This window comes from Gopherus flavomarginatus, chromosome 4 (genome assembly GCF_025201925.1).
Source record: "Gopherus flavomarginatus isolate rGopFla2 chromosome 4, rGopFla2.mat.asm, whole genome shotgun sequence".
Taxonomy (NCBI): Eukaryota; Metazoa; Chordata; order Testudines; family Testudinidae; genus Gopherus; species Gopherus flavomarginatus.
This window is the reverse complement of record NC_066620.1, coordinates 88829507-88847409: the sequence shown is the minus strand read 5'-3', so window position 1 is coordinate 88847409 and position 17903 is coordinate 88829507. Positions and strand designations below refer to the sequence as shown.

General features: G+C 38.2%; 1 protein-coding gene across 25 annotated transcripts in view; it reads left to right on the top strand.

The window, feature by feature from the left end:
- The window catches only part of AFDN (afadin, adherens junction formation factor), a 214021-nt gene that overhangs the window by 162134 nt on the left and 33984 nt on the right, over positions 1–17903 (top strand). For all 25 annotated transcript variants that reach the window (XM_050948994.1, XM_050948986.1, XM_050949007.1 and 22 more), the window contains one exon: positions 56–142. In XM_050948994.1, coding sequence (XP_050804951.1) covers positions 56–142 — 87 coding nt within the window. The remainder of the gene's footprint in view (positions 1–55; positions 143–17903) is intronic.

Sequence of the window (17903 nt, the reverse complement as noted above, 5' to 3'; positions counted from 1 at the left end):
AAACTTACATGTTTGTCGTCTCTCCACCCTCCCCCCCCAAATTTGTATTTGATAGGCTCAACCTTTGAGGAAAGAACCTGAAATCATCACAGTAACATTAAAGAAACAAAATGGAATGGGCCTAAGCATTGTTGCTGCTAAGGTATGAAAACATATTGCAGTAAAATCATCAAGCAACACTTTTTCTACTTAAACATTTCCTTAAACATGTCCTGGGAAAGTACATATTGCATACCATATTTAGCCTACTAAGTTCTTAGCTATGAAATGCTGGTCTACAAACTACACAGAATATGAACAAAGTAAGAGAAACAACAATTTAAATCAGAAAATTTTAATATTGAAGTTGTGTCCTGTAATTAATTTTTGGATTTAATAATGTAATTTGGTACTCTTAATATTGACTATAGCACAGTAATTGTTAATGTATTACACTAATACTTTTTTTAAAAAGTAGTTAAATACTGATGCTACCAACCCTTTGTATTTGGACATTTTGGCTTTGATCCGAGTATGAAAAGATAATTAAAACCGATTCACTGCTGAAAAGTAGCAGCATCTCTTTAGGATAAGGAGTAATAAATGCCAATTTTTATGGAAGTGTTATTTTTATATGCATTAATATTTAAAAATGAGTTACTTGAAATCTTGTTTTTCTATTATGTAAATGGAAATTTCTATCTACTCTGTGTAATGAAGACAAGACCTTATTCTGTACACTAAAATTAGGTTCCTATGTGATTTTAATTTGTTAGTTCATCTTATTGCTCTTTAAAATACTATATGCAGAGTAGCTGGGCCAGCAGGGGACTGGACTTGATGATTTCTCGAGGTCCCTTCCAGCCCTACAATCTATGAATCTAAGAGGAGGCTCCTTTTTGAAAGTTTTCCTTATAAGGTGTACTGGCTATAGATTCATCTTGGCTCTGGTAACATAAAGAATGCACATATTACTCCAGCCACCAGATGGAGGGCTCTACCTATTGGCTAGGTCAGTCTGTTATATGGGCTTTATGTAGCAGACACAACTTTCTCTTGATTTTCACCTTAAATATTAGTGTGATTCATTTATTAATAATTTATATAACTGTGGTCCCCAAAAGCCCCAATCCTGAGTAGGCCATGTACAAACAGATAAAGAAACAGTGTCTTTTTGCTGTGCAGTAGATGATCCCTTGTACCAATGAGTTTACATCCTAAAGATGCTATTATCTGACAGCTTTTAAGCTGTCAGACATGATTGAGTACTTGTAAAGCTGCTTCTTTTTGCTGAAATTTTGCAAATTTCAGAATGTTTTTGCTTGATGGTGTTGATTTGATTATTTTGTATTTATTTTTAATGTTCTGTTTTTGCCATCGGGGAGCTGGGGGAAGAGCTTTCAGGGCTATACACCTAATGATCATCTTATGACTACAAGAAAATTTCAAAACCTGAAAAAATGGAGACTAAAAATTTTAATTTTGTGCTATTGACATGTTAGTACAGTAGTAGTCTGAAAGACTAATAGTACATGAGTATTGAGAGTAGTGGTTTGAGGATTGACTTGCTGAACCCAGGGTTGTGACCTCAATTCTTGAGGAAGCCATTTAGGGCTATGGGGCAAAAATCTGTCTGGGGATTGGTGCTGCTTTGAGCAGGAGGTTGGACTAGATGACCTCCTGAGGTCCCTTCCAACCCTGATACTCTAAAAGGATGAGTACCGCTATTTATCTTCACATCAGACTTCTGACTGCCAACTGAATTTCAGTTCAGTGTTTGCTCGAGATGGAATTGGAAATGTGAAGTGGAACTGTTTTATTAAATCAATGAGAAATCCTAATTTAGCATGAAAAAACTTTCTCATGTAAGGAGGCAGCAGAGAGATGAGATTGGGAAAATTGCAGTTTCCACTGGAACTGACTTCCCTGTCGGGCATACAGTTTTCACTGGAAGCATACTCCTAATTTATAACAGCAGTACACAACTGGGCTACTGGCTAGTGTCAAAATAAGTTTTAAAAAGTTTATGCTTAAAAAAATAATTCTCACCTCTGTGAAAATTAGTAAGAAGTAGGTATTCTGTCTCCTTATCCTGATGTTAATCTATAGATATGTAGAAAATATTTTTTGCCCAGCTAATGCATATTTCAAAAAGCAAAGTGAATAGTGAAACCTATGTTATGTGACTGCTTAAGAAACTAGTAGAACCTTGGCTCCATAAAAGAGATGATCTTTCATTGAAAGCTGAATCAAATGGTTCTAGAAATAGAATGGAGATATTTTTCAAGTGGTTGCTTAGAACAGAGGATTGCTTATTAGAGCTGTTTTTTCAGTTTTCCTGTATTATCATAAAAGTAATAAAAAGTGTAAAAAAGTGTAAGGCAGTGCAATTTCCAAGGTTGTGTAGAAAAGAGCAATTCAAAGTAGGTAAATGGTATTTGAGAAGCTGTAACAATGAACTTGCTTTCTCATTTTCTGTTACTTCCCTTATCTATTGACTCTTGGTTTTTCCAGTGGATTTCAGCCATATATTTTGCATTGATACAGAAATTGCATTCTCCCCTCATTCCAGAATTTCGCTTGTTTTTGTTTTTGTTCATTTTTTCCCCTGCAGAAAACAAGGAAGAGAGGGAGATTATATTTTTTTGAAATTTGCCAGGTCTAAAAAATTATGCTGTGAAATGAAATTCTTAAATATATGGAATATCCAAAAAGACTTAGACGGCATGTATCAGAGTGGAATTAATTTAGCGGTTACACTTGCACACCATTGTTAACATTTTGCAAATTATTTTTGCAATATTTCTCTTCAAAATTGGAAAAGCGATTGACTTTCAAATAATAGTGTAAAATTATATTTTATTGTAAGAAATGAAGACCTGTCTCTGTGCCAGAGGTGGAACTCTTGGGCCCTTAGATAATAGGAGTACTTCAAAAAAGGCAGTAAAAACTGAAAATTACAATGATCGGTCAGTAGATGGCACTGTTACAAATGACGCAAGTATCAATTTACTCTGCTGGAGCTACTTTTATACTTCCAGTGCTTACGTTTCAATTATGAATACAACTCTGTTTCTGACTTCAGTGACAAAAGAACTGCACTCATTTCATTTCCAATCATCCTGGATGATTGGCAAAAGGCAAATATAGTGCCAATCTTTTAAAAAGGGAAGAAGGAGAATCCAGGGCACTACAGACTGATCAGCCTGGACCTAAGTCCCTGGAAAAATCATGGAGCAGGTCCTCAAGGAACCCAATTTGAAGAGTTGGAGGAGAGGAAGGTGAGCAGGAACAGTCAACCAAGGGCAAGTCATGCCTGAACAACCTGATTGCCTTCTATGATGAGATAACTGGCTCTGTGGATCTGGGGGAAAGCAGTGGATACGATATATCTTGACTTTGGCAAAGCTTTTGTTACGGTCTCCCACAGTATTCTTGCCAGCAAGTTAAAAAAGTATGGATTGGATGTATGGACTGTAAGGTGGATAGAAAGCCGGCTAGTTCATCGGGCTCAATGGGTAGTGATCAATTGCTTGATGTCTACTTGGCAGCTGGTATCAAGGGGAGTGCCCCAGGGGTGGGTCCGGGGTGCCAGTTATATTCAACATCTTCATTAATGATCTGGATGATGGGATAGATTGCACCCTCAACAAGTTCTCAGATGACACTAAGGTGAGGGAGAGGTAGATACGCTGAAGGGTAGGGATAGGGTCCAGAGTGACCTAGACAAATTGGAGAATTGGGCCAAAAGAAATCTGAGGTTCAACAAGGACAAGTGCAGAGGCCTGCACTTAAGATCCCATGCACTGCTACAGGCTGGGGACTGACTTTCTAAGCGGCAGTTCTGCAGAAAAGGACCTGGGGATTACAGTGAACGAGAAGCTGGATGTGAGTCGACAGTGTGCCCTTGTTGCCAAGGTGGCCAACAGCATATTGGGCTGCATTAGTAGGAGCATTGCCAGCAGATCGAGGGAAGTGATTATTCCCCTCTATTCAGCACTGGTGAGGCCACACCTGGAATATTGTGTCCAGTTTTGATCCCCCTACTACAGAAGAGATGTGGACAAATTGGAGAGAGTCCAGCGGAGGACAAAAAAAATTATTAGGGGGCTGGGGCACACGATTTATGAGCAGAAGCTGAGGGAACTGGGCATATTTAGTCTGCAGAAGAGAAGAGTGAGGGGGGATTTGGTAGCAGCCTTCAGCTATTTGAAGGGGGATTCCAAAGAGGATGGAGCTTGGCTGTTCTCAGTGGTGTCAGATGACAGAACAAGAAGCAATGGTCTCAAGTTGCACTGGGGAGGTCTAGGTTGGATAATAGGAAAAACTATTCCACTAAGAGGGTGGTGAAGCCCTGGAATGGGTTACCTAGGGAGGTGGTGGAATCTCCATCCTTAGAGGTTTTTAAGGTCAGGCTTGACAAAGCCCTGGATGGGATGATTTAGTTGAGGATTGGTCCTGCTTTGAGGAGGGGGTTGGACTAGATGACCCTCCTGAGGTCTCTTCCATCCCTAATCTTCTATGATTCATAAAGGAGGAAGGGAGTGCTGTGCCTCTCTCACTTATTGAGTGAAACTGATTAGCTCTTAAGGGACTCCTGTCTGGTCAACATTTGCGAGTCAGAAGATGACTGTAATGCAAGGTCACAGGCATTTTTGGAGAAGAGAGGGAAGTGTGCAGATTCTCAGATTGGTGAAGAAAATGAAATTCTTTTCACTCTGCATTTCTTCCCCCCTTCCCCTCTCCCCAAAATGTTAACTACTTTTTTTCCCCTCACATCAGAGTGACAAATTTAAATAACGTATGAAGTAGGTCATATTTTTAAAATGTTAAAATTCTCTTCTGGGCTCATACGATATATTCAAAACTTCATGTTTCAAGGAATTAAAATCTGTGGAAGTTAAGGAATCATAATGGAAAACTTGCAAAACTTTTACTAATTAAGAACACAAAGACTTTAGTGGCACGGTCCATTGTCACTTTTTCCTACAGAAAGAATAGTCTGCTATGTCAAAGGATAGTCTGTTTAGGTCAAACCTAAAGTTGTAAAGAAAAGTAACAGAATTTGCACTGAAATTTGCTGGACCTGCTTGTCTTTATGGTGGAGTTCAGTCTGTAATACAAGGGATCGCAAGCCCATGTTAAGTTAAGAAGGGGTGAAGCAAGGAATACAAGAATGAAAACATTTATACAGTCACTGAGAAGCAGTATATTTGGTCCTCTTTTCACTTAATCAGAGTCTACAATAGCAACAGCTTTTCTTTTAATTCCAGTGTTAATGTTTTAACTGGGTACCGTATTCTGACCAAAAAAAAAAGTTATAAATGTGATTCAAAATTGGCCCTACCCTTCAACTTGTGTTATTTTACATTATAAATAATGATATGTTTGTCAACACAGGTTTTGAGAAACCATGTAACAAACAAGTGTGCATGTGCAATGAATGAAAACAAATGTTAGTAATGAAACACCTGTTTTGAGCTTAAGTTATTAAAATGATTAAGAGTTAGAAAAAATACCTTGCAACATCTTTTGAAACTATGAATAGTTGTATTCTGATTAAAATCTTAAATTATACATGTTGTTTAGTGTTATCCAGAAAGTCTGACTGCTGCTCCACCACTATTGTAATGTTGCATATTTTTCTGTAGTAAGGCCTGTTGTAATTGTGCCTCAAATAGCATCAGAGGAGCATTGATTTTTAGGGAGATGGGAGTGGTTGAGCATCAGTGGCAGTACTGATTTTTGCGGTTGTGTGCAGAATATGGTTGCTCTAACCCTGAAAGATGTTGTGATGTTAAAAGCTGCCTGACTCTCAACCACATTGCGGTTACTTTTTATGAAATCCAGATGATTTGGAAGCAGAATGTGCATGCAGTTTACTTTAAAAATATATCACTTGGGGTGGGGGGTTAGCATGTGATGACTTACCCATCTGTGGGCCTGCACATTACTATTACTTCCTGTTTAATTTGGAGGTTTTTGTCTTTTGTACAAGAGGTCCCTTTTTGTTTTTCTAGCAGTTTTCAAAGTTTAATAATGCTCCTAAAGTAAATGAAAGTCAGAGCCGTATAAGTGATTACGTAAGAGTCTGAATATTGTATTGGTTATAGCTAGTGTTGATAAATGCCGTACAGTGTCATAGCATCCAGCTCAGAATTATCTTGATGAGTGTCTTGGAAAACCCAGCAGACTGTAGTGTTGGTTGCTGTTGAGGGCTGAGAAAGAAGTGGAGAATTGTTTGTTGCTGGGGTTTTTTTCTTTGAAGATCTGTAGTTCCGGAGATCAAAATGTGGTTTTCTGTTGTTGGAAGAACAGAATCCATGGTAAGTTTGTTCAGATTTCTATTTGGAACTGTTTTGCCGTAAAGTTTTAAATGTTATACTTGTACTTTTTCCTGTACTCTTACTTGTTTAAACCTGTCTGTAGGCATTTGTTCTTGTAGCAGCTATTTAATGCAGCATGCAATTACACGGTTGGGGTAGTGGCTAACTTTTCAAAAATTAGAAGGGAAAAAACCCCTATACTTTAATTTTAGGTACTTTTTCTTTTTATACACGTCTCAAAAGAAAAGCTTGTGGTAGTGACAGTTTTTAGATTTTTACTGTTTAAGTAACAGCGCTGATTGCAACTATTTTACTGTAAAAGAGCATGAATAGCGTGACTTATGATGTCTGCTTGTCATATTAATTGGCTTTAATCCAGATTCCTCTACAAGTCCCTGTTTACCATTTATAAAGTGTTGTAAGAATAATTAAATTGACATCCTAAACAGTACTTCTAAGAGATTTTAATATTTTGGGGACCTGGTCTGTGACTAGAATAACAGACCTAGAAAATGTGCTCCAGTGAGTCAAACTATTTCTTGAATTTAAGGTATATTTACAGAGTGAAGAAATTTAGATTGATACTGTACAAAACAAGGCAGGGTTTCAACATCTTCTGTGAGCACAGTAGAACAGAAATTATTTAAAAGAAGCTGTTAATTAATTAACACAACCAGTGTGTGAAGACTGACTTAAACATATTGTGTTTTTGTACTTTGAAGGATATGGGACCTTTCTCTTCCATTTATTAAAATTGGTCATTTGTTGCAACCAGAAGGAAAAAAGTTAGTCAACAAAACTGACTTAGGAAAAACATTTCTTTCAAAACAAAATGTATTTTTTCTGTAAAAATATGGTAATTGGATAAAGTATTTCCATTGAACCTACTGAAATAAAGTGATCAGCTGATATACAGGCTTTTAAAAAAAATTACAAGCATTTCAAAATCTGAACATGACAGATTTTGCCATTTGACACCATAGAAAAAGGCATTGCTTTTCTAAAACAGATTATTTTGATGTTACGCAACTTTGTTTTTTAGGGTGAATTAATCAGAATATGGGATAAGACATTTTAGACTAGAAAATAAATTGATTGTATTAACTAATCAGTTAGTTGTACTAACTGCTACTGGTTCTTTAGCCCAGTAATTTACATCAGTATAAGTTGGTGGTGTAAAAAAGGGCTGAAATGAGATTGATCTTAATGCCAGGAATTTTGAATTTCTTGTGGGATATCTATGCAAATCAGGAATTTCTTTCTGATATTTCACATGTGGCATTGATAACTTGTTTGTTAGGTAATCCAGAATTATCTGACTTACTAAAAAAACTTTCAGAGTAGCAGCCGTGTTAGTCTGTATCTGCAACAAGAACAGGAGTACTTGTGGCACCTTAGAGACTAACACATTTATTTGAGCATAAGTGTTCGTGGGCCCACAAAAGCTTATGCTCAGATAAATGTGTTAGTCTCTAAGGTGCTACAAGTACTCCTGTTCTTTTTTTAAAAAGAACTTTAAAATCGGATTCGTCTGTCACCAATAGTACTTTTAGGATCTGAACTTCTCCAGTATATGCTGACAAATATGTATGAGTATATTTATCATGCGTTAGCAAACTACAAAGCATGAGTATACTTTTGTATGGTTCATTATTTCATTGTTGACATACAAGCTTCTCTTCTGGTAGGATTCTAGTGTTTTGGCATCCTGTGGATGTGGATAAACTTGTACTTATCAGTCTGAACATTGCTTTACATGTCTAAAGCAAATCTTGTGCATTATTTGATGTTATTGAGCAAAGAGAGTTTTTCTGGTGCTTATTTCAGATCAGGCATCTCAACTACCTGTGCTTCTTAATAACCTCTTAGAAGCGAGAGCGTTTCGTTAGCATTATCACCTCAGAGTTTTTGTTTTTTCATGCCTCGGTCTTCTAGAAGTAAGTAATTATGGAAGCTGCCAGTTTAGCTCATGCCATGGGACATACAAATAAGCAGCTAACATGGTGGTAAGTGACTTGCTTTCTGCCAATCCATCATTTTCAGTGTTTTTTGTAGCTTCTGGTACCATGGGAAGTTCCATGATGGGTATCTGCTTCTTCCTATTTCTTTGTCTTATAAGCTCATGGCAGCTTGGGTACACACACGTGTGCGCTCTCCCTGTTCCCCCCTTTATCTGAGGCCATAGATAGGGTTGCCAACTTTCTAGTCACTCAAAACCAAACACCCTGTCCCTGCCCCACCTCTTCTATGAGGGCCCACCCCCACTCTCTACATTTCCCCCACCCTCACTCACTTTCACTGGGCTGGGGCAGGGAGTTGGGGCTCAGGGTTGGGGTGTGGGCTTACCTTGGGTGGCTCCCAGTTAGCACGGCAGGGGGGACTAAGGTAGGCTGCCTGCCTGCCTTGGCACCCGTGCTGCGTGCGCCCCAGAAGCAGCCAGCAGGTCTGGGTCCTAGGTGTGGAGGGGGAGGGCAGGAGGCTCCATGGGCTGCTCTCAGCTGCAGGCATCTCCCCCCCCCCCCCCAGTTCTTAGCCTATGGGCATGCAGAGCTGGTGCTCAGGGCGGGGGCAGGGCATGGAGCCCCGTGCCCCCGCCCCCCACCTAGAAGCCAGACCTGCTGGCCACTTCCAAGTTGCAGCGTGGTGCCAGCCAGCAGGGCCGGCTTTAGAAAGTGCGGGGCTCAATTCGAACAGTTTCGACGGGGCCCCGGCAGGGATGACTTAAAAAAAAACACTTAAAAAAACACGTGGGGCTTGTACTCACCGGGCGGTGCTCCTAGTCTTCGGTGGCACTTCAGCAGCGGGTCCTTCACTTGCTCCAGGTCTTTGGCAGCACTGAAGGACCCGCCGCCGAAGTGCCGCTGTAAGACCCGGAGCAAGCGAAGGACCCGCCACTGAAGTGCCGCTGAAGACCTGGAGCGCCGCCAGGTGAGTGAAAATTAAAAAGGAACCTCTAGCCAGGGAAGGGATTCTCACTGGGTGTGGGGCCCTCTTAGGCGCAGGGCCCGATTCGGGGGAATTGGTGGAATAGGCCTAAAGCCGGCCCTGCCAGCCAGGACAGGTAGGGAAGAACTAGCCTGCCTTAGTGCTGCAGCACCGCCGAACAGACTCTTAATGGCCCCGTCAGCGGTGCTGACCAGAACCGCCAGGGTCTCTTTTCCACTGGGTGTTCCAGTCGAAAATCAGATACCTGGTCACCCTAGCCACAAATCTGATTCAGGTGGACGAGTAAGATTTCACTCAATGTAAGTTTTGACTATATATTCCAAATGGGTCACCCTGATGTTTGTTTTAATGTCATCTGCTGGGAAAGCACTTCTCCCTGGAGCTAAGCTCCTCGCAAAACCAGGTGGATATGCCAATTCTACCTGTGCCATAATAGCTTCAGTATTCAGGCACTTCCTAGCATACACAAAATATTTTATTTCATTCTGATTGCTTCCTTTCCCTCCCTACTCCAAGGAAGGAGGAAAACCACAAAGGACGAGTCCAAGGATCACAGTCTGTTTAGGGTGTTCTGTTTTTTAATTAAAATAGTCACAAACAGATTACATCTGTTGTAAGTACAGAAGGATCGGTGTGTGGAGATCCTGCTCAATTTATTGTGCAATAGAAACAGCATTCAAAGGTCTTTCCTGTTGATTAAGCTGGAGGGGAAGGGGGCATAATACGTGTAGAAGGTTTAACTGGTATTCATCTACTAGGCTTGATCAACTTTGGCATTAAAGACATTTATTTTTCATAGGCCTTTTAGCTGCTCACAGTAAACAATACAGACAAGGTGGGTTTAATTGGACCAGCTTCTTTTGGACAACTTTATTGGACCTATCAAGATCCATGGGGTCCTATACATGCCTATTACATCTTGTAGTGTACCTCATCCAATGCGCTAAATGCCTCAACAACAACGACGTGTGTGAAACTAGACAATTACTACATTCTCAAATGAACTAGCACAGAAAAATTAAACAAAAACACCATGTCACCTGTGGGTGAACACTTTTCACAAAATGATCACTCTGTATCTGATCTCTCAGTCCTTGTCCTCAAAGGAAACCTGCACGACACCTTCAAAAGATGAGCCTGAGAACTTAAATTCATAACTCTGCTAGACACCAAAAATCATTGACTTAATAAAGATACTGGACTTATGGCTCATTACAACCGTCTATAACTCACTAACACTCCTTTATCCTGTGATGGTAAAGGTGTTAACTGCCCACCTTCACCTTGCAACATGTGTTAACTGCTTATCTGTTTCATTAATGTATTCAGCTGTGACACTGAGTTTCTCAGATCTGAAGAAGAGCTCTGTGTGAGATCAAAAGCTTGTCTCTGTCACCAACAGAAGTTGTATCTCGAATATGCTGGGACCAATGCCTCTGGAATAACACTGCAAATAGTAATACTATAGCATCCTGATTGTGATTTCTCTCATTCTTGAGGATCTCAACGTATATTACACAAGATCTATCTTTTATTCATAAAGAAATAGCTTCTGTCACCAGTGGAGAGTAGTCTCAACCGGTCTGGAAATTGTTAGCTGTTTAGCAGGACCCAGCAACGTTACATGTGACGTTAAACTCCGTCCATCTGAAACTGTCCACCTGAATTGAGATGGGTAAAATGTAATTATCTCATTTTCAGTTTCAACACCAGGGGCTAAAACGCATCTCTTGAAAAAAGTACCCTGGAATATTTGGATTGTACAACAGAGGTCCTGCCCAATTAATGTCACACCCACAAGGCAGCACCACCAACCAATAATTATGACTCAGGCATTAGTTCAGTTCAGTGATGACTCACAAGGGGAAAGTGTCATTGAATCAGTAGTAGTATCATTTCTAGTAAATGGCTTGACTCCAAATATCTCAGTGCTTTACAGATCTGAATATTAGTTGAAAGTGTATGTTAAAAGTAAAGTCCTCAGTAAACTTTAAGCTCAAAGAGTCTCAATGAATAATCAGTTTTTGTATTTTGAAAGTTCATAATTTTGAGGTAAGTGAAGGGTTCCATGCAGAACTATATTTTAGATTTCTGTTGCAAAAGCTGGGGAATGCTAAATAGCATATCTGAACCTTGTGGGGACTGCCTTGTTAAAGAGGGTTTTTCATTAAGGTCTTTAAGTCCACTGAAGTATTTTTATCTGCTCACTTTTTTTCTTTTTTCTCTCATGCCTTTTAAAGTAGGAGTAAAATTCAATTAGGTAAAAAACCATTGCATACCTAGTTTTAATTTCTGATATCCAGATTCCTTAGCAATTAGAGAGAAATAGTGGTATTTTTCATCAATAAAGAGATTATTTGGAACAGACTGATTTCCAGATGGGTGCAATTTAGTGCTGAGACAAAGATGTTATGGCATCTAAATCAATGTACTTTTGTCTAGATCAGTAGATACCACCTGCCAATAACATCTACTTAACAAATTAGAATTAATAGTAAGGCAGTTAAATCAGATGGAAACAAGAACCAGGTAAAAATTAAGCTAAGAATGAAAGAAAATAAGATATGTTTGATACTGTTTTTAATAGAAGAAAACCATAATTTTTTAGAGATGTAAAGGTTATTCTTTTCCTTTCTATCTACTTTGAGAAGCAAGTCTTATGAAAATGTAGGTGAAGTCCAGTTAACTTACTGTTTTGTGCTTGTGCCTGTAGTGTTTTCACTGGGAAAAAAAATTATAACAAATTAACAAATATCTAGTGTGAAATCATGGTTTCATTAAAGTCAGTAACAGAACTTGCACTGATTTAGCCCAGGTTTTTATTCGCTTCTCCTTGGGATTGTAAACGCTGAATGTTTCAGCAGATTTATTGGATTTTTTGAACTCTAAGAAATTGTTCATGTATTACCATTTGCAGTACTATATGAACTGTGGCATTTTTCCAGCTCTTTAGGGGTTTGAATTTGTCTGTCTTCCAACCCAATACTATTTAGTATTTTAACAAAAGTACGTTCATATGGTTATTGTCATTCAGATGCATTGAGCGTTTCTTCTAGCTGGTAGCGTTTGATGGTTTGGTGGTAGTGTTTGAATACCCCTTAGTTTTACTGGAGGAGGTTTTTTGCTTATAACTTTACTTTCTCCAATTCCTAAAATGTTTCTGGTTTTTTCGAGGGAGGGAAAAACAGAAGTATGCATATGTGGAGCATGAGTCAGTTTCAAAAATCAGTATGTTGTTAGGGTTTTTTTTGAAGAGCACCACATGAAACAAAGCAGCTGTAGCCACGATTAAAGGAAGTAATTCTACATACAGCAAGCTGGTTCACCTCATTTATATTTGGAGATTATATGGAGAGTATTTTGTCTAATGTTGATAGATTTCCAAAGTTGAAATTGGAATTGGGGGGACTGAACTTCCTCTGCCAAAGAGTTTTTGACCTTCAAATGCAAGAGATTTTTGTCCTCATTTTAAATGTATAATCAGTAGTTACTGAGTTGTTTCCCCCCATTCTCCTGAACTGATGGCAAATTAAAAAATGTCAGGCTTACAACATGTTCTGTACATAGATAAGCAGATGTATATGCTTATTCTTGACCAAGGCTGACCTGTGAAATCATACAACTTTTGGGGAATGTGGGTGTTTGGTTTTTCAGAAGCCTTTCCTTTATACTTCATAGTGAGTGCATATGTAAACCAGCTGGAGTGTTTTAGTAAACTGGTGTACTCTTAGAATGCTTATAAATGTAGTTTATTTAAATACTTTTAGTCTTACTGCTTGCCAGACAAGTCAGGCTGAGACTGATCCTACTGCATAAACTTGCCTTTAAGGATGTTTATAAACCTTCTAATCTTCTGTATAAGCTTACAGAGACTGGAAAATGAGAATTAGTCTTGATGACACCAGTGAATACTACTGTTTTGGGGGTGATGGGAATTGTGGAGTAAAAATATAACTGTTGAGCCTGGACTCTTTTATCATAGAGCAGAAGTTATATTGGTTTGCTAAAATGTTCTAGTTACACAGATTATTTTGTATTCCTGAAAATATGCTCAGTTACTATAATGCACAAAAAATCTAATCCAAAGATACACATACAAAGATTTTCCTTATGTTTTTTTCTTCTATATTACAATATCCTCATTTACGAAGCATCATGAAAGGAAGTAAGATTGTAATTATCAATTCAGTTGAGTAAATTGATTGTCTGCCATTTCAGATTAATCTAAATTAAATGTAATAAAATAAGGCTTGTTTTAAACTGTTCTTCAGATCACTTATTTTAGGGCCAGGCTTACTCCAAGCAAAAGTTTTGTGATTAATCCTTTCAGAAATCTATTTCAAATAGCATAGCTTTTCATTATAAAAAAATTAATTTAGCCAATGTGTTTTGCTCTTATATCTACGTTCCTTTCTATATCATTCCTGCTTTCCTTCCCAAATAGGTTGTAAAAAAAAAATTCTCCATGACAAGAACAGTTTTATTCCCATGGCTGAATCATGTGCAGAGTGCATACCAATTATTCTGCTCACTTTTTAAAATATTGTGGTGTTATTTTCTTTATCATCTTTTGGAGTGCTTTCTTATGTTTTGTGAAATATATATTTCCTGTAGATAACGTTCATGATTGTCATTAGCAAAAAGGCAGAGTGCCCACTCTGACTTCTGATTAACAAAGTTTTTTTTGCCTTCTGGACTTCTGACTTGATACGTAAGCCTGATCTTTTCAACCATTTCAGTGGGAATAATATTCAGGGAATGATTGGAGAACTGGGCTCAGTAACAACTTCAGATGTTTCAGTTACATAATAATTGGAAAATTTAGATATCTCTTATTTTAAAGCTGTTTCCCCAGAGTACTAAGCATGTGAATTCTCAAACCGTTGAAAGATGCCATGGAGTTAAAACAGAAATCTTCAAGTCCTCACTCAAGTCACTTGTAAAATTTGAATATATTTCCTGTAAACTAAAGTAGATGTTAATACAGTTAACATAGTGTAGTTACAATTCATGTGTGCATTAATATTTTGCACCCTGTAATCAAGCATAATTCTTAGCTTTACCAGTTTTACTGGCATTTTTAACTGAATAGAAAGCAAGGTGTGTGAAGCTGAACAGGTATAGGCAAACAATAGTTGTCTAAAACTTGTAGCAACAAAGCATTGCCATTAATTATCTGCAGAAATACAGGTTTAGCTACAGTACCTGCATATGCAAATATATTATACAGATTCCTAAGTTCACATGTTTGAGACTGTCTAATGCTAGCTTTCTGTACCTTTCTTCTGACATCTGGAAAAAAATTTCCATAGTATTTCTCATAATGTTTAGTTCTAACCATAGAAATACCGAAATTAAAGTTGAGAAAACTCTGTTAAGTCATCTAGTCCATCTGCTGACAACACCGGACCCAGTGAAATGATCACCACGTGTTTGATCTGTGCCATTGCAGAGTTTTATTAGGAACATAAGAATGGCCCTACTGGGTCAGACCAAAGGGCCATCTCGCCCAGTATTGTCTTCCAACAGTGGCCAGTGCCAGGTGCCCCAGAGGGAATTAAGAGAACAGGTAACCATAAAGTGATCCATCCGCTGTCGCTCATTCCCAGCTTCTGGCAAACAGAGGCTAGGGACACCATTTCTGCCCATCCTGGCTAATAGCCATTGATGGACCTATCTGCCATGAATTTATCTAGTTCTTTTTTGAACCCTGTTATCATCTTGGCCTTCACCACATCCTCTGGCAAGGAGTTCCACAGATTGACTGTGCGTTGTGTGAAGAAATACTTCATTTTATTTGTTTTAAACCTGCTGCCTATTAATTTCATTTGGTGACCCCTAGTTCTTTTGTTATGAGGAGTAAACAACACTTCCTTATCTACTTTCTCCACACCAGTAATGATTTTATAGATCTCAGTCATATCTCCCCTTAGCCGTCTCTTTTCCAAGCTGAAAAGTCCCAGTCTTATTAATCTCTTCTCATATGGAAGCCATTCCATACCCCTAATAATTTTTGTTGTCCTTTTCTGAACCTTTTCCAATTCCAGAATATCAAGACAAGTTACTAGTGCCTGAGGGGTAGAGATACTCCTTGCAAATGACCTTAGGAATGCACACTTGTCCTCACTACCATCTTCTTAACTGAACATAAAGTATGCAGTCTCACTTTGATGCACTGTACTGGGGTATTATTGTGGCTGCCTGAGCCAACCACTTTGCACACCGATTTTTAAACATAATGACAGCCGTAGCTCCCCCTGGCTAAGTATCCATCACCCTCAAATGATCAGCTTTGGAAGCTTTGGGAATAATAACTCCCACTAGAAGTTGGAGCCCGTGACCCTCACCTTATTCTTTTGGATATTTATTCCAGCAACACAGAGCCCAGAGGGAAATAAGTTTAGACTTCTGTTCTGTGCCTGCCTTTAAGATCTTATTGGTGATTGGATAGCTAATTCAAGGTCCAATCACCATCACTATAACGAATAGAGAGGTGATCAACCCACTACCATTCTCTCAGCTGCAAAAGCAGAGTGAATTATTCCATATGCTGTATTTTCTAGTTCTGTGGTCAGTCTAGTTTAAAGTGTCCCAAATGGTGCAATTTCTGTGACTTCACTTAGGAGTCTAATTTACAGTTTTATTAATAAATCTCACTGTATTTTCTGCTATTCTTGAGTATTCCTTTAGATTAACACCATTATTCCTAGCTGTCACTCTCTTGTACTACCATATTCTCCTTGCTTGGTTTAGATTCTTCAGATATCTCAAGACTGTTACGTTCCTTTTTTCCCAAATCCCCATTTAACTGGTCTGTCTGTTAATATTCTCCCTTCATAAATCAGTCTGTTTATCCCCAAATAGTTTCTGTATCATTTTTGCACCCCCTCCAATTTGTCTTTATTGTTAGTAATGAGTTTCTCTGAAATAGGTGCAGTATTCCAGATGTAGTCACACCTTGGCCCTAGAGGGCTTCCAAAACATGGTATGTTAAAACATGACTTTGAAGTTATGTTAACTGTGATGCTAGACAGAAGTGCTTAACTGAATAGCCGGAATGAGACTGAACGTGACTTATCTGTGTTGACTGCAGAGTCATGGCTAGCATTGTTAGCTAACTCAGCCTTTCGTGCTTGTGTTTTAATATGTTAAAACTTGGTAGTGAAGACTAGAACAAAGAGGAAATCGTATGATGTGAGTTTGCAATATGATGGTAGTAAAAAGGGCTGATGTAATTTTGGACTGCATATATGTAGTCATTGCATGTAATTTGCTGTCACTGTCAACCATAAAACTTGCTCAGCAGAGCTCATTTCTAGATTTCTCTCATATTAAATATTTGTGTTGAATGATTTTACTCTGTTGTATTAGCTTGTATTCTTCCAAGGTGAGTCTCATTTGGTGTGTCCATTTTCTAATCTCACTAGGTGTCTTTTGTATTTGTCTTTTCTCACTGGGGCAAATTATCCCAGTGTGGCATTACTTGCAAACTTTATTTACTTGCTGTCTGCTTCCTCTTCCAGATTAATAACTATGTTGAATTAATCGGTACCTGCCCTCTTTATCTCCTACTAAATTCCCTTTCCCAATTTGACACTGTTTATGATTAAATTATCTTTCTGTGAGTTTTCAGTCCATGTGATTTGCTAAAATTCAAATGTTACATTTGTCACATTCTCTTCTACCCCATTTATTCCTTTACCCACTTTTTAGTAATAGCTGTTAAAAGGTTTTCATTATTACCCAATTGTTCAAACTTTTGTTTCTTAGATATATAACAGAGAAATTTAGTGCCTTAGCCATTTCTATGTTAATTTAATCCACATCCTCACTTATTAGCAGGCCTATTCTCTATCCAGTACTTCCTCCTGTGAAACACATTTGTAAAAATCCTATTCTGTTTCTTCTGAACTTGCATCTGTTCTAATTTTAAGAACATAATATGGACAGCATCAGTATTGTACTTAATATAGATTTTCAGCCAGCTAAAAGCTGAATTAAGACTATCTTTTCTTTATATTTGAATAATATAGATCAGAAAATGACTTGGTCATACTGTCCAAAATGAGTGCTCAAAGGTTATCATCCTCTCTAAGCCATTGATTTACAAAATTTGTAATCCTTATTGTGCATAAATTAAGTGCTAGGAGAATGTCTTGTTTAAATAGGAAGCATATAAAAGAGACAAGTTGGGTGAGATAATATCTTTCATTGGACCAACTTCTGTTGATGAGAGACAAGCTTTTGAGCCACAGAGAGCTCTTCTTCAGATCTGGGAAAGGTATTCTGAGCATCACAGTTAAATGCAAGGTGGAACAGATTGTTTAGTGTAAATAGTGGGCACATAGTGTAAGGCAGGGCTTCCCAAACTTTTTTCCCCTGAGGTCTACCTGTGCAGTTGTAATAGGTACTCCACTGTTAACATTTCTTGAGGAAAACTATTAATTTTAATCATTACATACATACAAACTATGGCACTGTAAATAAACAATGGACGTTTCCTTTCATTTTAATGTTAACAATTGCAATTATAGAAATCCCTAGCAATATGCAGTTGAAGAAATGCTTCAAGATCTTTGAAACCAAACAGTTTTAGTAAAACTACACTTTAAAAAAAAGTTGAGAGCAAAATGTGTTCAAACAAGGAAAACA